This window comes from Ambystoma mexicanum, chromosome 10 (genome assembly GCF_040938575.1).
Source record: "Ambystoma mexicanum isolate Mex_15411 chromosome 10, UKY_AmexF1_1, whole genome shotgun sequence".
Taxonomy (NCBI): Eukaryota; Metazoa; Chordata; class Amphibia; order Caudata; family Ambystomatidae; genus Ambystoma; species Ambystoma mexicanum.
This window is the reverse complement of record NC_090932.1, coordinates 274,555,872-274,581,179: the sequence shown is the minus strand read 5'-3', so window position 1 is coordinate 274,581,179 and position 25,308 is coordinate 274,555,872. Positions and strand designations below refer to the sequence as shown.

The window sequence follows — 25,308 nt, the reverse complement described above, 5'->3', positions numbered from 1 at the left end:
GCATGTTCCCTAAAGGAATGTGTCCATTAAACCTGGGGTTGTATTGTATGCAGAGGGGGCACAGACAGGGTCTATGCAGGGTTCTTGGGTTCTATCAGACCTTGTATGGACACGAGGGCCAGATTGCAGTATCTACAATAGTTGTTGTTATTTTTTATCTTTTTTTAAATATTACCATTTGTGCATACTGTAACAAGTGTGGAGGTTCAAATGCCAGCATGCAAAATTTAACATTCTCTTGGTGCTCACAGCAGAAACAGATGGTTGGGGTCTTCATCCTAGCGAGACCCTTTACAGGAAGAAAGGACATTTTGAAATACAACATGTTGTACATTCTGGCCAAAAGATGCTATTGAAAAAGAAGCGTATTTAATTGTACTAACATTGTAAACTCTTTACAATTCGACAATGCTCAAATTTAATGATCACACACGTTATTCCAGAGGAAAGCAAATTATCAAAACCTAGAATAAACCTAGACACTATTATTGTTATTATTCCAAGATGGATCGCCTGGTATACTCCTATTGTACTCTTTCACAATACCTCTATGAGAAAAGGGAAGGGAATAAACAGCCCCAATGAGCATTCATGGTTGTCTTGCATAACATCAAAGAGACATTGAATAACATAAAAATGACTGCAGAACTTTATATTTAGCAAATATGCCTGTGATCAATTCTGTGTATGCTTCATTCACTAATGAAATAATACATATTGGGCCTGGTGCTCTTTTCATGTTTTCATAACACTCACCATACCATTAACATATTTGTAACCTTTAACCATATATATTGATTCGGACAGCCTCACGGTTTTGCGGTGAGGATAAAATGGTTGAGACCAGTGCTTTAAATGGGCTGGAGCCAGCCGGGGCTGGGCCCCAGCAGTCTCCAAAAATTGGGGCTGAGCCCGGGCCTTGACGGGCCCCCGTCCCACCATGCCAAGGCGGGACACATTACCCCGCCACGGCTGCAGCCGCGACAGGTTATGTGCCCGCCCTTTTCAAGTCAGCCATCATGAATAACAGAAGTGCCAGCCACAGCGTCGCTCAAATTCAGCAACGCTGTGCCTGACTGACACTTCTCAGTCACTGCAACTTCCTCTCGTGACCTTGGGGTCACGAGAGGAAGTTGCAGTCCCTTTGTTTCCCCACCCCTTCCCCAGGTCAAAGACGTGTCTTTGACCCTCGGTGTACCTGCAGGCTCACGGAGCCTCTAGGTTCCCATAAGGTCTTTTGTGTACTTTTCAAGCAGTCTTTACATATTTCTATGTTTATAGAGATGGCTTGGAAGGTACACAATCCAAGCCCTCTTTTATGAAGCGTTGTTGGAAAAGACGCCTCAGGCTTTGTCCGTCTGAAAAGCTTTATAAACGATGGCTTGAATTGTGTACTTTCCAAGCCATCTTTATAAACATATAAATATGTTATGCATTTCTGTGTTCATAAAAGATGCTTGAAAAGTACACAAACAATAGTAAGGTATGCACACTAATATATACAGTAACCATTTATATATTTGTGTGCGTACCTTACTAGGATTTGTGTACTTTTCAAGCCATCTTTTATAAACATAGAAATATGTTACATAAACAAAACACTTCACCTGGCTAATGCTGTGCAAGGTATAAAAATGATTTTATAAATTAAATATTGGCTGATGTCTGCTCATTTTGATCTGTTACCCCTTTTGAATGTGCGCTCGTCGCTCTTATTTGTGAAATAAATGCACATTACTGACTGACTCACTGTGCTGGCAACAGGATTGGCACGCCTCCAAGGGCAGACAACTTTTCGCCCATCTTGTCGTCAGGCGCTTGAAATATAAATCCGAACAAATATATAAATGTATACATATGTATATTTGTTTGCGTACCTTACTATGATAATTTTCAGGCCACGGCTGTCATGGAAGTCACCCCCCCAAATGAGGGCCCCCCCTTCAATTTCTTACCCCACTTAAAACACTGGTTGCGACAACTGCCATTTCAGATGTGTCCTTACCTTAATGTCTCCTCCCCTCTTATACACCGAGTCTTGCTATACACCGAGTCTTGCTATACACCGAGTCTTGCTATACACCGAGTCTTGCTGGCTTTGGGCGCTTCATGGCATTGCAGAGTGTATTGCCTAGCCAACAGCCAATGCAGAGTCATCCACAGATAATGTACATACATAGGTCATTTGAATAAACTGGTGAATAAAACTGGTTGGGTTCTGGGGCATCAATGTCTATGCAGTACTGTTGTTTGTCCTGAAGGTGGTGGCATTGCGATTCCTTTGAAATAAACCGAGTTTATATTTCAGAGCACCTGACGAAAAGATGGGAGAAAAGTTGTCTGCCCTTGGAGGCGCGCCAAAACCTGTTGCCAGCGCAGTGAGTCAGTCAGTAATGTGTATTTATTTCACAAATGAAAGCGATGAGCGCACATGCAAAAGGGGTAGCAGATCAAAATGAGCAGACATCAGCGAATATTTAATTTATAAACTATTTTATACCTTGCACAGCTGGCAAGCAGGCATTAGCCAGGTGAAGTGTTTTGGAGTAGCGAATACAGCAGTGAAAACAAGTGAACCTGTTGGCCTTCAGCAAACAACTTGGACACACCTGCTCATTCAACATGCACACATCCGTGCTAGGATGCCCCTCCCAGCTGCCAGCCTCCATCACTCACAAAGCGCTCCATTGCCCTGGAGCCGTTTCACGGCTATTTACATAACGTCTTGGCTCGGTTCATTTACCCTCAGTGTCTGCCCGCATTGTGGCAGCGGATCCGAAGGAAACACGACCCAGAAAAGGCCCTGTCTATTGATGACAAAGAGGGAATAGAATATATTTTAAGGGCGGGCCGCTAATGGATGGACACACATTTCAAGGTGAAAACTCACCAGTGCCCACTCAACGGATGCCCCAGCCTACGCAGGGGGCGCTAGAGGCAGGGGTGTTGCTAGCTCTGGAAAGGATCCGTGGCTAGGCAAATGTTGGGACTGTCGGGACCCAGGACTAGCTAGTCTTTTGTTTGTATCCCCTGAGCTTCTATCCGGGGCTACAACCAAAAGACCCGATGCTATAGCCCACTCAGCCCCCCTAGCAATGCCTCTGCCTAGAGGGACAGCCGGCATAGGAGGCTGCCCTTCTGGCCCCCTCCATCCGGCTCGCGGAAGTGAAGAGCCCACAGGTTCCGGCTGGAACCAGCTGGCCCTGGGGAGGCACATAAAATGGCCCAGGCTGCAAGAGTTCACCCTCTTTGCAGCCCGGCTATCAGCAGCCACCCACGCTTCCAGCATGCGTAAAGGGAATATGTTTGAGCAGGAGTGTTTTGGCGCATGCGCTAACAGCATTTTCTTTTACAAATAGGGATTTTCTCGCTGTGTTTCACAGGTGGGGTTACAAGGGCAGTTCTAGAGAAGGAGGCATGCTGCAGATGCTGCCATGAGCTATACCCGCTGGCTGCATGAGCCAGGATGGGGTGCGACAGGCACTGACACCGTTAGGGACAGTTGGGACTCCTCAACAACTGAATGCAGTGGCCTGGTACTCGCTCCATGCAAAGGTTATCGAAGTGACTGACTTGGAAGCAGGATACCAGAGGCGGGCCGTTCTCGCTACAACGGAAACAGAAGTGAGGAGGGTTCACCGGTTTGTAAAACCGTGGGAATGGCAAGGGCCACCCGGGAAAGTGTTTGTATGCCAGATACACTTGTGGCCTGAACAGGGCTAGGACCGCCCCTCAGGATGACTCCAATAAAGTGGCCATGTTTATTTCAATCAAAATTGTTGTTAAGTTGTTTGGGTGGGATACAATGCGATGTATATCAAGGTTTGGGGGCTTCAGTAGGGGTAAACCGTGTTATGTGCCTAGCATTTCCGAAGGCCTTTACACTGGGTAATAACAGCTTTTATCACAACACTTAGAAACAGGCCGCGTGAAGTTTCGGCAGTGATGCAGTGTTTCCTGTAAGCAGTTGATGGCGTGACTTTCAGTGAGTGAGCTGGTAGAGTAATCAGGCAGTCAATTTCCTGTGTGGCAAAAGGCTTGTGAGTCTCCCTGATTTGTATGTGTATTGACGTTAAAGGAAATGATGCAACAGGAAGTAAAATCAGTTGTCGAAACACGAGTGCATTATGGGGAAGTTACATTACAATAATCTGCCATGGGTAACCCAAGAGATAAATAACTTAATGAGCAGTATATTAATGGACACTATTATTATACATGGAAAGCACTTTAAGAGTGAGGCTTTTTTGAATATCGAAAACTGAATCACTTCTAGGCTCTCTCAATTTTCATAAACCAGACACATAGAGACAGAGCTTCCAAAAAGTGGGGCTGGGCTGGGGCACTGCCATATCACGGTGGGACACATTATCCCGCTGCGGCCTCAGCCACAATGGGAGATGCACCCGCCATTAAATCAGGCAAGCTGACAGAAGTGCCAGCCAGCCACAGCGACGCTGTTTGTGTACTTTTTCAGGCCACGCCCATCCTGCAAACCATGCCCCAAAATGAGGCCCCCACTCAAATTCCTACCCCACTTAAAGGCCTGCATAGAGAGAAAACTATTTGCCCAAGATCATGCACTTTAGTTAAGTGGTGATGCAGTGATTTAAGACATATAATAATTTAGGCATTTGGCCATGTACATTTCTTCTCAGCTCTAGTTGGCACAAATATTGGCTAATGTCTGGCTTTAAGAGCTTAGGGCCTTAGAAAAATCAAACTCTTCTTTAAAACTGATTTCCCTCATACAGTCCTTAAATGCCAATTTAGATATATAAAAGTAGGTAGATCTTCCAACACCAAGTTGATCTTCAGAACGAGATTCTGGACACCAAAATGCACCTTTTCCATGAATAGATTACTTGATTGAAACTCAGAACCGAATTCCTTTTTTATTAATAATCGCAGTGTATCGGGCACAAATGTAAGACTTGAACAACACCAGAGTATAATTCTCGTAGGACCTGAACATGCGACACTGGCTAGTTAGCCCAAGGCCCAAGTTCTACGTTGGTTGATCGAGTTGGAGACAAGCTTTCCACATCTTGCCTTCTATACAATCAAGCCTTAGAAGATAGTTCTCTGGAAGTCAAACAAACAACAAAGTGGGGATTTTTAAATTACAGGCAATTTTCAAAGAAGAGAAACTTCTCGTCCCGTGATTGCAATGAAATAGAAGTGGGCCCAGATTGCTTGCTATTGCTTTCATTGCTATTGTTCTTGCACGTGGTTTCCAGTATAGATACAAATCAAACTGCACTTATAAGTGACAATATGCTGAACAGACTCCAATGGCATTGCCTATACGGCAGATGCGTAGCCAGGAATGCCTAACAAGTAGCACCTGACGCTAATGTTATGTGGCCCACCACAGTGACATGAACTAAAATGCCCACACAGCACCGCTGAGTCGTTCCGAGTGTGTATAGGTTAGGGTGCTGTATTGAGAAAATATACCGCCCATACCCACACTCACCAAAAATAAATGATCTTTTGAATCTAGTACAATCACTTAAAACACACTCTCATGTGTCTAACATGAGGTCTCACACCCTGTACAACAGGAAACCACAAAACATAAATATAATTCCACAGTCAAAAAACAACCAAATATATACACAGGAACAAACATAACCCCATATACATCAATACACATTTAGACACTGTACATTGTGATGATTAGATGACCCAATACATTTGTCATGGAATTGTAGCTCTTGTTTCGTATTACATGTCACAATCAATAGTATACAATTTGTGCATTTCTTCACAACCAGACTCTGTAGTCTATAGTTGGCACGCTGTGTTTCGGCCTTAGATAAAGCAATGTATGTGTACCCACTATGTTAGGCCTTCATCTGGACATTCAAGGAGTAATTGAGATGGGCAGATCTTGTAATGGTGGATCCCTTCGGGGGCCTTTGTTGCAGTTTTTCCCACTCCACTTGACTTGGGGCGGGATAGAGATGGTCACTGGTCATCCCAATGAATCTGGTTAGTGCAAAACACTTGCAACTAAAGTCCATTTGAAAAAAACAGGATTTCTTTTTTAATGGAAGAGCACTTCGGCATCACTTCTTTCTGTAAGCATTCATTTGGCAGGATTCTTTTTGCGCTACCACGCAATCGCAGCTTTCTCATGCATTAGACACCAATCGCAAGAGTTTTGCACTAATCAAATTTATTCCGCTGACCAAGATGCAAGCAATACCCTCCCCACAACCTCATCCCGAAAAGAATACCCTCCCTACTTCATCATTCCCAACACAATACCCTCCCCACATCCTCATTCCCAATGCAATACCATCTCCAAACCCTCATTCCCAATAAGATATCCTCTCCATACCTCCATTCACAACAGAATACCCTCCCCACTCCATCATGCCCAACACAAGGCCCTCTCCACAACCTCATTCCCAACACAATACCCTCCCCACACCCTCAAACTTTCAAAGGTGGTAATCAGCTTTACTTAGCTACTCTGAACACTCATTCTGCTGTCAAACACTCCTCTGACATCTGCCTCCTTCTTGAAGACTTTGACCTTGACATCCTCGTCCTCACTGAGACATGGTTCAATGCGAGCTCTGTCACTGCTCTTGACACTCTCCTTCTTGAGGGCTACACAATCCTCTCCAAACCTAGACCCAACAGGCCTGGAGGTGGAGTGGCCCTGATTTTCCCTGAGTGGGCCGATCTTGCCTCTTCCCTCTCAACCTCTCCTTCCAAACTCCTCCTCCTTAGTGATTCCAATATTCACCTTGACTCCCTTGAATCAGCCACTTCACAGTTCAGTGTCCTCTGTGACTTCCTCTCTCTCACTATTCTTCCTTCCGGGTCAGCCCATTCTGCCGGACACACTTTGGATGCCATCATCACTGGGGACATCCCTATCTCTAACCCGGTCACCGCCCCCTCTCCTGGTCTGACCACTTTCTCCTCCTGTTTGAGGTCCCTTGGCCCTCCATTGGAGCCACGCCAGCACTGCCAGCCTCCTTTGCCGTCATTCAGCCAATGAAGCGAGTGTCAGTCGCTGACTTCACTTCCCATTTCATCCCTCCTCCTACCTCTGCCTCTGAATCTCCCTCTGACGCTGTCCTTGCTAACTGCACTTCTCCAGCTCTAACAGCCTCCATATCCTTGCCCATTATGAGGATCTGCCTAAAACCTGCCTCCAAGTATAATGGATTGTATGATTCCGATCTGGCATCCCTGAAACATAAGTGCAGAGTTGATGAAAGGAAGTGGTAGACCTCAGGTTCATCCTCTGACAAACTGGCCTGCCACCTGCTCCGAAAAGGCCCCACATCCAAGCCCACATCTCTGGAGCCACTAGTAACACGGCTGAACTCTTCAAAATCTGCAAGGAACTCCCCAATCCAACTGCAGTCTCTACCTCTCCCTTTCTTTCCTAGGCTCTCAGCACGCTTGTATTCCCATTTCAAATCTAGAACGCAGGACATCCGGTCCTCATTCTCCTCCAGCACAATCTCCTCACTTGCTCCTGCTCCACTGCCTCCCTAGGCCCCCTTTCTTCCTCCCCCTGCATTCACCTCCCTCCTGCCTATGGCACTGTATGAGGTCTCTAAAGTTGTCCCCTCTATGAAGGTCTCTTTCAAATAAGTGCTTCCCTGCTCTTCCAGAACTATTAAGGACAACACTTCCTCTTTCGCCCGGGCTCTTGCTGACTTCTGCAACCACTCCTTTGCCACTGGCACTTTCCCTCTATCCCTCAAGCACTCGCGTGAGCACCCTCTCTTAAAAAAGCTGTCTACTGACCCCACCTGCCCAGTTAACTATCGCCCTATCTCCACTACCCCTTTCCTGGGTAAACTCTTGGAGATGTTGGCCCTTCCCCAACTGACCCTCCACACTGAAATTGTTGGCTGCCTCAATGACCATCAATCTGGTTTCTGGGCCTCCATAGGCACAGAAACTGCTCTCTTGAACACCCGTGAAGACATACTCACAAATCTTGACTCTAACTCTCCCGTTATTCTCATTCTCCTCGATCTTTCACACGGTCAACCATTCCATCCTCATACAATGATTTTGTTCCACCCTCGGCATCACTGACCAGGCACTGGATTGGCTCACCTACTTCCTCACTAACCGCCCTTCCCAGCTGCAACTGAGCCCTTTCCCCTCCACCACCACACGATATACCTGCTGCATCCCCCTGGGCTCTCTCCAATTGTCATGCCTCTTCAATATCTATCTCACCCCTCTTACTCACCAGATCTCCTCCTTTTCTCCCCATTTCCAGTGTTATGCTGATGACACACAGCTTTCCTTCAAACTTCCTTCTACTGCCTCCTCTTCCTCCTCTCACATCCCTGATTGTCTGACTGCCATCCAGGTATGGTGGACGGCTAACGATCTCTGTCTTAATGCCAGCAAGACTGAGATCCTTCTCATCGGGACACCTGCGCACTATTCCCCTCTACCTTCTCCATCCTATGAGGCCAAAAACCTCAGGGTCATCTTCGATTCTGCTTTCTTCTTCTGCCCTCACCTCTTGGACCTTGCCAAGAAGGCCCACTTGCAGCTTCACCTCCTTAGAGGCATTCTCTGTTTCTTCACCTTTCCCCAGAAGCTCAATGTCTCCAGAGCTCTGGTCCTCTCCTGGCTGGAATACTGCGACAGCCTCTTCCTCAATCTCCACCTATCGTCTCTATACCCCTTCAGCTAATCCAGAATAGGGCTGCAAGACTAAACCTTGGCCTCAAGCCCAGAGACAATATCTCACCAGCCCTAAAATCTCTCCACTGGCTCCCGTTGGCCACAAGGATCAAATTGAAGACCCTCTGCATCATCCACAAGGATTTCTGGGCCCTGGGATCATGCTATTTCCAACTTTCCCTCCCTAAATACTCCCCTGCTAGAGCCCTCCGCTGCTCTAATTCCAATTCTCTACTTGTCAGATGCTTCTTCAAGCATAGAACGGGGGGCAGGTCTCTCTCTTCGGCTGGTTCCTCCCTTCCTGCCCCTCTCAGACTTGAGGCGGACCTCCTTAAATTCCAGAAACTTCTCAAGCCTCTGATTTTCGCTGCCTCTTTCCCTTCTTCCCTTCCTTGCTAATCACCCCACTGCCGCTGAGACTGGTGGCCTGGTCTTTATGATTCACCCAGGATTCCAGCAACTTTACCCAATTGACACTAGCACCCTCCACCCCCACAGTGCTGCCCCTGCGGACTCCCTGCCTGGAAGCTATGCCTCCTTCCTGGGGTTCATCTGCCCCAGCACTTAGAGGCTGAGGCCTCCTCCCTGACTCCTCTTGGCACTAGACTCCTTTGGGCCCACCAGCACCTGCCTGTTCCTTCCCCCCGCATCTCCACCCACCCCTATCTCCTGCACTTCTCTTCACTGCACTTGCACGTTCAAATGCCACAAGGCCTCGTAGGACCACGATTGTATTGTACTGTTCTTGCCAATGTTATTTTTAGTCCCCTTGGGACATCTCCCTCACAGATGCAGCTGGAGAGACAAGGCCAGTGGTGCCCGAATCAGGTGCTGCTGCAACAGCAGGTGTGGTGTCGTTGTCCAGTGTGGTGTCCAGTTCCACTGCAATTATATCATCCATACTTAGGTGGGTTGGTTTGCACAATTGACTCCCCAACAGTTTTGGAACGTGACACAGAGGTGGGAGATCATGCAGGCTCCATGGTGGCCGCTCTAGGGCCCTTGCACTTTGGAGTCCTGGTAGTCTCCTTCTGGGGAATGTCCTCTCTGGGTTTGGCATGGCTTGCTTCCTTCCTTTCACTTGGAGATCCAGATGTGCCGGACCCATTGGTGCCCTCCATCGGGACCTGGGTGTCTTGTGTGCCTGCTTGGAGATAGAAAACAGTGCATCATTACCTTTGTTGCAAGATTGTGGCATGTGCTCTCATGCAGTTTATGCAATGTACAGTGGGGTCACAGTAACATAACACCCCATGGTGGCCTTCTTTATGTGACAGGCAATATGATGGATTATTGGCCTCATGATTAAATGTGAATCTCAAGTGTTTAGTATGTGTGCCTTGCCTGGACTGTGGTGTCATGTACTTGATGGCTGTGCAAGGGAATATGTGCCAGTGTAGGGCTGGGTCGTTGTATGCATATGCTCTTCTCCTGCCACACAAGGGCTGCCCTGCGAGCCATGGGAGTGTTGCTCTGACATTAGGTGGGGAGCACTCTTTACAGAGGCCTTACTGCTACTGCTCTGTTGCATTTCTTTGGTGTTTGACCCAGACATCTGCAGTTGTTGCATGTGTGCCATATGTTCAGTGTGTGGCAGCTCTTCGGCAGATGTGTTCTTACATGGATGCTGAACATGCTGGCAGGAGGTGGTGGGGATATACCCTGTGAATCGGTGACTGTACATGATACTTACTGTAACATGGTTGTTGGGTATGGATTACATGAGGGACACCTCCTTGTGAATGGTGTGCCTTTTAGGGGGTTCACGCACTGTCCCGAGGTGTTCCATCTGTTGCTTCTGCATTGGCTGGGTGATTTTCTGCTTCGTGACTGCAAGTGTGTCTGCTGCCATTTCATTGTAGTTTTTGTGCATGGGGCCATGATTCACTGATGTACTCACCAAGGCCTTCCTGGCTGCTGGCTCCTGCTTTCGCCATACCCACGCCCTCCAGGCCTGCCATGTGGAGGATGCTTTTCATCCTCTTCTCCCACGGTGTGAGCTGTAGTGGGCTGTAGCCCTAAGGTGGTTGGAGACGAGCATCTGCACCCTGGTTTTTAGGTCATTGCAGTGCTTCCGTACATCATCACAGTCCCACAGGACATTACGCACTGCCATTTTATACCTTATTTCTATCCAAATGGCATTCTTGCACTGAGAGGACGCCTTGCGGCTGTGTGGCTCATACAGCTCCTCTGCATGTGCCACCACCTCTGCTGGTACAGCGAGCTCCTGATCAGAGAATTTAGGTTTTCTTTGGTGCATTTCTGGCACCTTCCCTTGGACTTTGCCTGAGGACATGTTTGAGCTGGGTTTTGGAATTGGATGGCAAATCCCTTAATGCTGATTTTGATTGGATTTTCCACATGGCAACCCACAAGATTCCCATACCGGCGATGACACTATTTCTGCCAGCGGTAAATCCTCCAGCGGAATTAGCATTGGACATTCCAGTGGTAACAATAATTCTGACGATTCTGGGTGGAATTACCATCTGGAACCCATTCATGGGAGTAATTCCGTTACTGCTGATGGTGAGCTCACACACAATCTCGCCAAATTGTGATGTGGCAGTCATTCCGCAAGACACCACAGCAGTAACGGTAACTCCATCTAGCAGCATTACCGCTGAACTTACCACCCTTTTTGTAATGATGGCCTTTATTTTTTGTTTGTTGTGGAGCCCAGCTCCTTAATAAATGTGGTGTGAAATAATGAGAGGCGGTGGAAGTCTGGCCAAACTGCCTCTCATTATTGTGCCAACAGTGTACACACACTGACTGACAGGAAAGGAGTCAGTCAACGTGTTCATGTGGTCTCTCTGTGCACGCATTTATTTGTGTCGGTGCAAGGTGAGTGGACCTGAAATCTAGCCCCTCTTGGTCTGCGCCAAGGCTTTAATTTTGTTTTTTGGCCGTGTGTTGGAGCCCAGTCCCTTCGTGCTCGATCCCTCTCCCCACTTCCTTGTTCCCTCCCTCCCACCTCCCCTGATTGGTAGCCTGCTCCGTGTGCTTTGGGCCTAACAGCCGTAGTCTCTCTGTGCACGCATCCTTATTTGTGTCGGTGCAAGGTGAGTGGACCTGAAATCTAGCCCCTCGTGGTCCGCGCCAAGGCTTTAATTTTGTTTTTTTGGCCGTGTTTTGGAGCCCAGTCCCTTCGTGCTCGATCCCTCTCCCACTTCCTTGTTCCCTCCCTCCTGCCTCCCAGCCCGCCCACCTCCCCTGATTGACTGAGTCGCCAGCGCTCTCCAGGCCGTGCCCTGATTGGCTAGCAGGCCCTGAGTCACCAGCCATTACAGACCCTCCCAGGGCAGCCCCCTGCCCGGCAGCCCCCTGCAACTAAGGACCCTGGGACAAAGGACAGCTCATACAGAGACAGCTCCCAACCGTATCTGCAGGTATCCGCAGGAGAAGCAAGAAGCCAACAATAAGTAAGTGTGGGAAGGGCAGGGCCTGAGGCAATCACTTCACGCCATACTACCTAACCATGCATCTAACAAAGCATTAACACTGTTTTATAATCATTGCTGTAGCATACTTACACTTGGAAACTCGAATCTATACATGTATGAGTAGATTTAAATGTGCGCCCAATAGCCTCCCTTAAAAATTACATCTTGAAGTGCGCACAGTAACCTGTCTGTGGAAAGCCACATTTAGAAGTGTGCTCAATAGCCACCATTGAAACTGCACCATTTGCTATAGAAGTGTACCCAATTGCATTTAGAAGCTGTGACCATTTGCAGTAGAAGTGTACCCAATTGAATTTAGAAGCTGTGATCATTTGCATTTAGAAATTGCGCCCAATAGCCTCTCTGAGAAAGTGAAATTTAGAAGTGTACCCAATTGCATTTAGAAGCTGTGACCATTTGCATTTAGAAATTGCGCCCAATAGCCTCTCTGAGAAAGTGGAATTTAGAAGTGTACCCAATTGCATTTAGAAGCTATGACCATTTGCATTAGAAGTGTACCCAATTGCATTTAGAAGCTGTGACCATTTTCATTTAGAAATTGCGCCCAATAGCTTCTCTGAGAAAGTGGAATTTAGAAGTGTACCCAATTGCATTTAAAAGTGGGTACCCAATTGCATTTAGAAGCTGTGACCATTTGCATTAGAAGTGTACCCAATTGCATTTAGAAATTGCGCCCAATAGCCTCGCTGAGAAAGTGGAATTTAGAAGTGTACCCAATTGCATTTAGAAGCTGTGACCATTTGCATTAGAAGTGTACCCAATTGCATTTAGAAATTGCACCCAATAGCCTCTATGAGAAAGTGGAATTTAGAACTGTACCCAATTGCATTTAAAGCTGTAACCATTTGCATTAGAAGTATACCCAATTGCATTTAGAAGCTGTGACCATTTGCATTAGAAGTGTACCCAATTGCATTTAGAAATTGCGCCCAATAGCCTCGCTGAGAAAGTGGAATTTAGAAGTGTACCCAATTGCATCTAGAAGCCATGACCATTTGCATTAGAAGTGTACCCAATTGCATTTAGAAGCTGCGACCATTTGCATTTAGAAATTGCGCCCAATAGCCTCTCTGAGAAAGTGGAATTTAGAAGTGTACCTAATTGCATTTAGAAGCTGTGACCATTTGCATTTAGAAATTGCGCCCAATAGCCTCTCTGAGAAAGTGGAATTTAGAAGTGTACCCAATTGCATTTAAAGCTGTGACCATTTGCATTAGAAGTATACCCAATTGCATTTAGAAACTGTGACCATTTGCATTAGAAGTGTACCCAATTGCATTTAGAAATTGCGCCCAATAGCCTCGCTGAGAAAGTGGAATTTAGAAGTGTACCCAATTGCATCTAGAAGCTATGACCATTTGCATTAGAAGTGTACCCAATTGCATTTAGAAGCTGTGACCATTTGCATTTAGAAATTGCGCCCAATAGCCTCTCTGAGAAAGTGGAATTTAGAAGCGTACCCAATTGCCTCTCTGAGAAAGTGGAATTTAGAAGTGTACCCAAGTGCCTCTCTGAGAAAGTGGAATTTAGAAGTGTACCCAATTGCATTTAGAAGCTGCACCCAATAGCCTCTCTGAGAAAGTGGAATTTAGAAGTGTACCCAATTGTATTTAGAAGCTGTGACCATTTGCACTAGAAGTGTACCCAATTGCATTTAGGAGCTGTGACCATTTGCATTAGAAGTGTACCCAATTGCATTTAGAAGGTGTGACCATTTACATTAGAAGTGTACCCAACTGCATTTAGAAGCTGTGACCATCTGCGTTAGAAGTGTACCCAATTGCATTTAGAAATTGCGCCCAATAGCCTCTCTGAGAAAGTGAAATTTAGAAGCGTACCCAATTGCATTTAGAAGCTGCGACCATTTGCATTAGAAGTGTACCTAATTGCATTTAGAAATTGTGCCCAATAGCCTCTCTGAGAAAGTAGAATTTAGAAGTGTACCCAATTGCATTTAGAAATTGCACCCAATAGCCTCTCTGAGAAAGTGGAATTTAGAAGTGTACCCAATTGCATTTAGAAGTTGCGCACAATAGCCTCTCTGAGAAAGTTGAATTTAGAAGTGTACCCAACTGCATTTAGAAGCAGTGACCATTTGCATTAGAAGTGTACCAAATTGCATTTAGAAGCAGTGACCATTTGCATTAAAAGTGTACCCAATTTCATTTAGAAATTGTGCCCAATAGCCTCTCTGAGAAAGTTGAATTTAGAAGTGTACCCAATTGCATTTAGAAGCTGTGACCATTTGCATTAGAAGTGTACCCAATTGAATTTAGAAGGTGTGACCATTTACATTAGAAGTGTACCCAATTGCATTTAGAAGCTGTGACCATTTGCATTAGAAGTTTACCCAATTGCATTTAGAAGCTGTGACCATTTGCATTAGAAGTGTACCCAATTGCATTTAGAAGGTGTGACCATTTACATTAGAAAGTGTACCCAATTGCATGGTATTATGCCTTGGAATGCATAGATCCTTTAAAATAGCATACCTCATATCACACCCCACGCTCCTTACACCACCACTCAACTAGAACACAGAGATACTATGACACCATTCGGTATAACTGTTCTCATATCAACATCTGCCGCTCACTCCCCATCACTCTTAGTAATTGCTGGTCTCGCACCCCCAGCCAGGCGTTCTCCTCAGGCCTAACGCTGCCCCTCTCAGTCTGGATAATTCCGGACAGATCGAACACATACTCCTGACCGATCAGCCACCACACCTACCGCTAGGAAGCAGCTACCACAGGAATTTCGCACCAGCTGCACACATACCAGATGCGCACACGCACCTTTGGACTCTCTCTTCTCCCTCTACTGACCAGAACTTCGGTTCCCAAGGGCGTTCAACCTACCAGCGCCTTCAGACCATACCAATGGTATATAAGGCGCTATATAAGTGCAAAATAACATAACATAACATGTTGCTGCTGAGAGGAGAGGTTGGTGTTCGGTCCTCCATGGCAGTGCAGCGCTATGCAAACTGGGAAGTTTGTTTACATTTTTTAATCATCTATGTTAGTATGTATGTACTGTGTTTGTTTCTAAGCATGCATACATTTAATGAGTTGTTTGAATGTTGTATGAGTGAGCATGTGTGAAGGGAGAGTGGGGCTGATACATTTAGGGGTCGAGGCTGCTGGAGGCATGGCATTCTTTCCCTTGATGTACAGTAAAGGTACAAGTGTGCATCAAGTGTAAAACAAACACTGTGAGTGTTATTATGTGACTAGACTGACTAACGTTAGTAGTGCCAGTCTACATTTTCTTTTTTTTTATGGGCATGCCATTTTTTACTTGTCACCAAGGGTAAAGCAAACATGAGAAGTACTATTATGTGGCTAGACTGGCTGACAATAGTAGTGGCAGTGGGCATACACTTTCTTAATGTGGCAAGGCATTTTATACTTGGCATCAAGGGTAAATCAATGATAAGCATTATTATGGGGCAAGACTGGCCTACATTGGTGGTGCCAGTCTGCATGTACATTCTTACTGTGGCATGGCATTTCTTTTACTGGGCATCAAGGGTAAAGAAAGCATGATGAGTGTTATTATGTGGCTACACTGGCCTACACATGTTTGATTACCTGGTACACTGGCCTACATTTGTATAGCCTGTCTGGATATACTTACTTTCTCTGGCATTGCATTTTTCACTAGCTGGCAGTTTCTATATGTATTAGTGGTATATATCATTGCAGCCTGCATGGACATGCATGGGCACAGCCCGCATAAAATGTTATACTGGCATATGTTGTGGGCAAAGGGAACATGAGAATATGTTGAAAAATTGTCCGGAGCACTGTTTGAGACTTGCATCTATTGCGTTTTTTTCATGAGCTACCATAAAAAACCAATTGCAAACTGTGTGGCTTTTGACCAACTTTTTTACAAAAAGTGCTGTTAATTAAAATATGTTCTCAGGGGGCGAACCCCTCTGAATAAAACCCCCACCCCACACCCCTTGGTTAGTTCGGGCTCCCTCACTATACTTGGACTCTCACTGATATTCGGCGCAAACAGTTATGCCCCTCCAGGTAAAACATTTACCAAATTATCAGCAGGAGGCAAGCATGTCCCAGACTCCTCACTGCAGCCCGAGAGGCAGCAGCGCAGACAGTGGGATGTGAAGTCGCCGGCCACAGAAGAGAGCTGAGGATTTACTTCCCAGTGAACTTGGAAAGAGCCTCCTTTTACTTTTGAACTTTTTTTGGCACTTCCAGCCCTTCCCTGCTATTTATTTCCCTTCTTTCTTCCCCCACCTTCATTATTATCATTATTATTATTATTAATATTTATTTATTATATATGCGCAACACACCCATAGGCCTCAGTGCGCACAGCATTAGTGCAAAACAAAAAAAAACAATGATTGTGTTTTGCTAACTGTTCTGCCTCTGCCCCTTTCCAATTGGGTGAATAAGTGGAAATGTGATGCTGTCACTTCAGGTGATGTCACTTCCAATGATGTCACTGCCCTAAAATCTGTGCACCCCCAGGAAATTCACCAATCCTTACATTCACAGTGCAGCAAGCCTGCTTCTTGACACTTTCCACCCTAATTATGATGCTACTAGTGTACAGGCCCATGTACATAGGCCAAAGTGCAGGTTTTCATTGACACTATAGGACCACTATAGAGCCTAGGCCTACAGCTACCTCTAGCGGGGAACACAGGCGAAGCTATGCGCCTTGGACCACTGTATATCCTAAGGCAACAGCTCCCTCTAGCGGAGCGTTCTGTGCACGTGGGCAGCCTCCACTGTGCATGACGGCATCAGACAAACAATCATCTGGCCTTTTATATCATTAAGAAGATATTTATTCATCTTTGGAAAATAAGAGTCTTCCTTGGCTATGTCAGGCTTTCTGCAGCAAGAGCTCAACCACTATGTCTCTCTATGCACCCGCAGTACTTGTGCGCTTCCCCTAAATAAAGCTGTATGTCTAAGTCAAACCGATCCTTTACTTTTCAGAAATCATTAGCACGTTTGCCTTCCCGTGCAAAGTGATGGCAATGTAGAGCGACAATCTGCTGAGCATTAAGAAACTGCAGACATAGAAATCCTTCAGATGCCAACCTTTTGCCTGCACTTCTCTTCTTACCCAGTTACAGTAGTACCTCTGCATGCATCCAATCCATCACAAACACTACCCTCTGGCCCACCTCTCTCAGAACCTCTCCCCAACATCTAGGGCCGGATCACAGAAATTCCACCGATCATGGCCAATTTGATACCAGGGATGTGAAATGTAACCCCAATATTGGCACAGATCAAAAAGTCTAAAATGGGGCTCTTGCACTCACCAGTTAGTTCGACGCCATTTCTGCACTCGCCCCTCGGTTCAATGCCATTTGTGTCACTGGTAAATTGGTGCAAATGGCATTTAAAATTGCCCTTTAGCTGTGGAAAAATTGTCAGTGAATATGGCTAAATTGTCATCAGTATGCTCCTGCATTTCTCTCTTCCTCACGCACCCCACTTTTCTTTTCCTGCACAGACCACAGTCAGCAAAACCAGTGGTGGGTACAATATGCATTATCCACTCAGTCGAGCGTCAGTCAAAGACCACAACAGTGGTCACAGGCATAGCATAAATGCCTACTGTATTACATTATTGTAACCAGGTGGTGTTGGTGCTGGTGGCCTATCCTGGTTTACAATTTGTCGGATTTATACACAGGTGTGAACCGTCTCTTTTGGGCGATTACATGAGTTAAGATGAAGCCTCTGAAAAGGAAAGTTTTTAGGCTTCTGAAGATCCGGTCATTGGTTAGGAAATGGTGTGGAGGACGCGCAGTGGATCAAGATACAGGCCCAGTCAGAAAAGCTCCTCTTCTAACCGCACTCCACCTGTTTCATCCCATCTTTACACTAGGGTCACACAAGCAGCTCCTTTATAGTTGAGTCATGAAATATTTTAGAAGGCAGCAATAGTAGTAGAGCATTGAATTGTCAAATGATCCAAGTACCAAAGTTGGGTCCTCAACAATGGGATATTTGGGACTTGGCACTGCTGCTAACCAAGGCGGCTCGGAAAGTCAGATATTGTAAAAATGATCGGCAATGTCCAGGTTGCACTACTCTTGCTGCTTGGCTTATCGGCAGCTTTTGATTTGGTTGATCATGAGACGCCGATTAATAGACTTATTAAGATGGGGAAATGTTCTGATAAGTGGTCTAGATCATTTCTAGGGTCCCTGCCTCTCCCCCCTGTTATTTAATATTTATATTAAGTCTTCATATGACCTCTGGGTGCTCAGTTGCTAACTATGCAGATGTACTTGGAAAGGGCTCATCAAGTATTTTTGCTGATCCAGTTGCTGATGGAAACTAATTCCTTAGTGTTAAATAACAAAAAAACGGAGTTATTGATCATTGGAACTAATGCAAGGCTAAACAAGATGAACCTGCAGTATAGTCAATTTATGATTGCAGGGAATGCCGTTCATGTGGCACAGCACGTTACAACGCTCCGAGTCCATCTAGACTCACAGTTTACATCAAATAAGCATGTTGCGCCCTTGAGTGCCACATGTGCATACATGACCAGATTGCTGCGGCAGATACACCCATCTTTATCGGATCAGAATAGGGCAGTAGTGGAATCTGCCACGATCAACACAAAACTTGATCACTGCAATAGTCTGTTAATTTGCACCTCAGATCACAACATGGAGATATTGCAAACCGTCCAGAATGGAGCCGTTAGAGCAGTCTGCGAACTGGGGAGACGAGCACATGCATCGGAGGCTCGGCGGAAGCTACATTGGCTTCCAGTGGAGCAGAGAGTACGGAAAAAGCAAATTCTCTTGTATATAAATGTCTGTCGGGTGATGCACCTATGTATCTTAGCTTCCGGATCAAAAGGGCACCCATACAAAGAGCTTTGCGCTCTAATAAGGATGCACATCTGGTATGTCCATGCTTCCAGCTGAAAACATTTGGAAGCACAGGCTTTGAGGTATGGGCTCCGATGTTGTGGAATGCATGGCCTTTAAACTTGAGGATGAATCCCTCATTGGCTCTTTTTAAGAAAAGTATTAATACATTGCTCTCATATAAGGGTAAAGACCAAGAAAGGGCTGGTCAAGCTTGAGTTTATGTTTTTGTTGTCTTGTCAGTGCTCTGAGGCCTTGGGGTGTGTGGTGCTAAACAAAACATATAGAGATAGATAGATTACATATAGGGCAATACCTATGCAAATCGTAGCAGGTGCACCGGGGGCCATGTTTCAGGGTTCCATCACTCCCCTGACTTGTGTTGTCCAGCAGATGTACCTTCTCTTCCATGTTATGTTGAATATTTATACTCTCTGTCGCAGGCAATTCAGCACTTCAACATACTGCATCAGTCGCATGTGATGACACTCAGCTATATACTCACATCTCCTTTTCACCTGAACGGTATTTCCAATTGGACCAATGGTATGGGAAGACAGAAACATTGGTCGTTCCAAGCTAAGGAGCATTTTACTTCCACGTAGCACAGCTGTTAACAAGTGAGTTAGGAGTCTTGCCTTCGGGTGTGCGTGTGAGCTTTATAAATGTCCTATACATACAGATATGAATAGAAATAGACATAGGGCCTCATTACGACCCTGCGGGCAGCCATACCGCTATTTGCGGCATGGCTACCCCCATTCCAGGTACTGGGTCCGGGTTCCTGGAATGGGAAACCACCGGACCATTCCGACCTTGGAGGGCCCGGTATTTCACCATTCCAGGAACCCAGACCCTGTACATCCCCATTCCCATTTGAGATCCCATAGGGCTCAATGGGAATGGGGAGGTTGCAAACAACGGGCCTGTTAATGACGTGCCCGTTGTTTTCATCCTGGTCTGCTCGCGGGACCCGCTAAGGACACCTGGTTTTACCAGGCATCCTTAGCGGGTCCCGCGAGCAAACCTCGTAATGAGGCGGTAGGGGTTTAACGGGGCCAGCAGCTCCACCGGCCCCGTTAAACCCCTACCGCCAGGGTCGTAACAAGGCCCATAGTCTTTCGTCATTTCACGGTACGCGGCCTGGTCACCCCACGCTATGGCTTGAAGTAGCGTGGGCTGACCCATTTGAGCTGGAACGTGGCGATGTGAGGGGTGAGCTTATCTGTCACAATTGCAGTGGAGGCACCATGGGTGGTCACTGTAGAGACCACGAAGTGCACCCTTAGATGAATGGAGAGCCAGTAGAGTTGTTGCAGGGAATGTGATGCATTGGCACCTTTACACAGGGACTGCAGTGGCTGCGCTGCAGTATTTTGGATCAGCTGAAGTCGGATAAAGGATACTTAGTGTAGCCTAAATAGGGGGGATTACCAAAGTCTAGCCTAGATGAAAAAGTGGAAGTGAAAGCAGAGATTGTGACTTATTACTAAAGAAAAGGGCAGTGTTTGCTGGAAAAATTTAGCATATTTATGTAACCAGAACCAGAGCCTGAACCCTGCGACAGGTAAATCACCTTGAAGGAATTTCAATAAACTAAATGGACCAAATCGACTTAAAGGTTCATAAATGTAGCACAGATTGACCAAAGAGGAACCAACACGTGTCCATGGCCCTTTCTGCACAATTGTGACGGTTTTGTTTAAGGTGAATTTACAGCAGCAAGCTGCTGGAGAAGGTGGGAGCATAGTATTTGCTCCATCCCCTGCTTCTTGCCGTAAATGCACAAACATGGCATGGATCATAACTTGCTGGTACTTTCTGCAAAACCTCTGCCTGCAACAAAATGGCCGCTATAGTGTTTATTTGCCAATAGTTTTTTATAGTGGTAAACATATTCCCGGGAGGATAGCTCAGCGGCAACGTGCGTGCCTTGGAAGCAAGACCACACGAAGCAACACAGGTTCGATCCTCGGGTCAGTGCTTAGAAACCTCTGGGTGTTTAAGCGCGTTATAAATACACAACTAAGACAAAAAACAATTATGCCAGCATGAAAAAAAAAAAAAATATTGGAGCTCAATTTGCTCCAAAGGGTTATTTGGCAGGCAGCATTTACTATGGAGCCTGCTGCATAAAGCCAGCGGACTCCATGGATCCCAGTTTATGCACCGGACGTGGGGTGTATTTGCATGGCAGAGAGGAAGGGTGGTAGGGTGGTGGCAGGGAACACAAGTTGCGGTCTGCCCTTCCTCCCGCCATACAAATAGGGGGTGACGTTAACGGAAGGCATAAAAGCTAATGTTATGCCCCAATGGAACATGAGCGCCATTGTGTAGCTTCCACTTGTGCTACCACATGGTTTGTGAGTTGAATGATCATGGATTGCTAATTGATGTAGGGATGGGGACAGGGTGAAGGGCGGCTTCCACGTGGACCATAAACCATACTACTGAATAGCTTACGCCTCGTGCATATCAAAGTAATCCTTGCTGTCCTCGAGAGACAGTAAGGTGCTATGAAGGAATTGTATGTGGTCACCTCCCATTCATTTGACTGTCAGTCTTGTGTCACTTTCCTTTTCGGGTGCACCTGTGTCGATTACAGTACAATAGGCCATGTGTGTGATTTCTGGGGAACTAGTTAAAGTTACGGTGCAAATGTGCAAATTTCCACTACTCCAAAAATGAAAGAGATTCCAGCATGTAATTAATGCATCAATAATCAATTTGATCCAAATTGTTACTGCCATAGCCCTTGGCGATACAGTGGGTAGAGCGAGTGAGCTCTTTACCTGAAATGTAGACTTCATTTTTATATGTAATGCATGCAAACTCCACCCACTTCCTGTTCTCACTCTCGGCTTCCTGGTCTGTGATTGGTAGTTTGGCTACCTCCAGACGGCTTCGCCTCAGCGGGTCGAGGCAGGTGACTTCCGAGACAAATTTCTCATCCTTCGTGCAGCCTCCAATGATCATAAAGACCTCGGACTGAAACTCCTGCATCCTTGGCTTCGTTCTTTCGGAAATGATCTGAAATGTAAAGGAGGCGAGGTGAGCATCGAGCCTGAATTGAGGGTCTTCAGACATTCCTAGCCATGTCAGCATTTGTACTGGGCTTGGTCGCATACACTTTGGGATCCCGCCATCGAAAAGACAGCGAGTAACAAATTGCCCTTATTTGCTTCTCCAGGATCAGGGTGAAGAAAACCCCAAATTAAAGAGGCTGCCACAGCAATGACCATCCAAGATAATGGAAATCCAAGATTCTGAAACCAAGACACACTACACAAATTCATGCTTCCAAAACCAAGACACACTACATGCCAATCTCAACTATCCTCTCTCCTTACAGTCGGCAAGACATGATCAAATGTAGCCATCATTTGGTATGCGACCATGTTTAGCCGAGTTTAGCAGGATGGGATCTGAGGAATAAGGTAAAGCTCATGCTAAAGGCATGTGATGTTTGCATCGCTCTCCCAATTAGCCACCTAGTCCGGTAGCTATCTCTCTATGTCTGACATGTGTAAAGTGGATGAGACTATGTCTGCTTTGCATTTTTCTCCAAAAGAATTCAGGTGGGCTTCAGGACCTGGTTCTTTTTGATGATGGCCATAGTCAGTCCTTGAGAGTCGCTCTGAAGGTTGGCTGGCCCGTGGATCAGAGACCGTCGGGAACAGGGCTTCATGCTCTTGCTTCTGGCAGGCTGCGGGAATGGGTGCAATGGTTCGGGGCACTCATATGAATGCAAGGTTGGCTGAGTTGTGGGTATAGCTGGCTGGGGGAACATGAATGTATGTTGGAGGCTTACTGGGCAATAGGATAGAAAAACATCAGGAAACAGTTAGGGGACAGTGCAAGGGAGCGAGGTGGACTGTGAATCATCTCGCGGATCAGGGCAAAAGGTTGGGGCCAAATTAGAAAAATGGCCCACGATCTAGAACTCATCTGGGAACATTGGCACACCCTGGAGGAGATGGGAACGGTATCCAATGAGGTTACCGAAATGGAAATAACGAATGAAATCTTACCAAAAAAATAATGAAAAATAAATATATAGGAGTGGGAGTAAAGGGTTAGAAGGTGTAGGGGGTTGATCTGGGTGGGGTTACAAGCATGGGAAAATGGGGGGTTTGTGGACGGGATGGGCAGCAGGATTCCCCCCTCCAATTTAAAAAAGAAAACATTCGATATCCGGTATGATTTCATTCATTAAAAAGTAATTCGGTGACATCACATGGAACCAGAGGAAACATCAGGAAACATGGTGGTGAGAGACGCACCGTGTTTCAGGGAAACAGGGTGCACAAACTTGAGGGAACATTGTTGAGGATGAAGCAATATCAGAAAGAGGTGGAGCGGTGGGACCACACTAGGGAGCACGGCCGAGGGGTGGAATGACATTAGGGAGCATGGTTGTGGGGTGTTTCAACATCAGGTGGCATGTTGGAAGGGTAGAACAACCACAGAGAACGTGGTGGAGGGGTGGCACCACAGCAGAGAAGAGGGTGTGTGAGTGGGACAACATCAGAGACCGTGTTGGAGGGTGAAGCAATATCATAGAACGTGGGTGGTGGAAAACATCAGAGAACATCATCGTTGGAGTGAAACAACACCAGGAATACGGTTGAGGGGAGACATCAGACATGGTGCATTGGTGTCAGGGTTGAGGGATATGAGAAATGCATGGGACATCAACAGGAAATCTGCCAGAGGAACTGGACTGAGAAACGCGGTTTAGCATTAGGACACATGCATGGCGGCGTCCGGACACTATTGTGTAATGTGGTGGAAGGGGTTTAATTCATGGTGGACTGATGGGAAACGGCTAGGACGACTTGCAACATGACAAGGGCCAAACTTATCAGGGCCTATGGTCACAGGCTGAATGTGTGCCGGCCAACATTTGTACGCTGAGAAGGTTGGCATGGAGGTGATGAAGCAGGGCCGGGGCAAGGGTGGGTCACTTTAAACCACCTCCACAAACTTTTGACGGAGCACTAATTCAGGTGCCAACATACAAGGAGTGCCTAAAGCCTGCAAGGTAACATAAAACTCACAATTTTGTACCACTTTCATAATGATTATGTAACAAACCATTGAGTGTCTCTTGTACACCATACCTCCTCTTCTGAAGCAAGATATTGTATTCATGTGGACCAATTATTTTCAAGGCCTTGCATCTGCCAACATGCAGCGGGTACCATCCTGTTGCCTTTCTGAAGACACTAAATTACCTGCATGCAGTGGTCGAAGTGTCCGAAAAGAAGTAGTGGACTATGCTCCCTGCTCCCCACAAACCCCGTCAGCACACCCCCCCCACACACAATCCAGACCCCCAAACAAACACACCTGCTATTTAAAGGAATGTTCAGTGCAGTGCACTGAAGTGCACGTTTCAACTGTTTCCTGCACTTTTATTTTAGAACTAAACCATTCCGGAATGGTTTTATAAAAAAAATTAAAGTATAGGGTCAGTAAAACTGTTTTATTAAAGTAGAGGAGCACAGCTCCCAACCGCTCCCGCCCACTTCGACCACTGCCTGCATGTTGACTTTGCCTAAAGGTGTATGTGGTATTTACATAGCTTTGTACCAGAGTCTGCAACCTTTAGCTTGCTGGTGTTTTGGACTATCATTCCCATCAGCCCTAGCCAGCATAGTCAATAGGAAGATAGCATGGGAGTTGTAGTCACTGTGAAATCGGTAGGAGATGCAGCCCCCGGGATACAGATGATCAGATCGTGTGTGCTTCTATTCTACATCTTTTATATTTTGTATAACACACGCAGGAAGTACAGACGCTCTTCTTATTATAACGTGCATTGCAAAACACATTAAAAGGGAATGGGTGGGTGGCTGAGGCCGTGTTTGCAGGGAGCCAACAGGAATTACTTGAAATGCCTGAACATTAATATACTGTTCAAGCTGTGATCGCCCTGGGAAGAAATATGAAAATACGGTTTATTTTACAAAGAGGCGATTGTGCCAGCCCTGCACACATCCCACTCACACACAGTGAGCATTCACTAGACAGCCTGCAGGCATGCCTTTAATAGCGAGCTTACACATGCAGCGACAACCTGCGCACCACATCCGCACCCCCCCCCCCCACAACATCCCCCCGCACCTCTCTGGAAGCTTCTCTGGCGGCAGAGAAGGGCCCTCGATTGATGGCTTTATGGTTCGCATTCTCCTCATTGAACCAGTGCACGGTCTGACTGCTACTCTCAGTGTCCACTATCTAAGGACCGTCATCCAA

The 25,308-nt window shown here is 46.3% G+C and overlaps 1 protein-coding gene across 1 annotated transcript in view; it reads right to left on the bottom strand.

The window, feature by feature from the left end:
* KLHL6 (kelch like family member 6) overlaps positions 1-25,308 on the bottom strand; it is a 665,920-nt gene that overhangs the window by 145,468 nt on the left and 495,144 nt on the right. Inside the window, exon 4 of the mRNA XM_069617837.1 lies at positions 21,840-22,077. Coding sequence (XP_069473938.1) covers positions 21,840-22,077 — 238 coding nt within the window. The remainder of the gene's footprint in view (positions 1-21,839; positions 22,078-25,308) is intronic.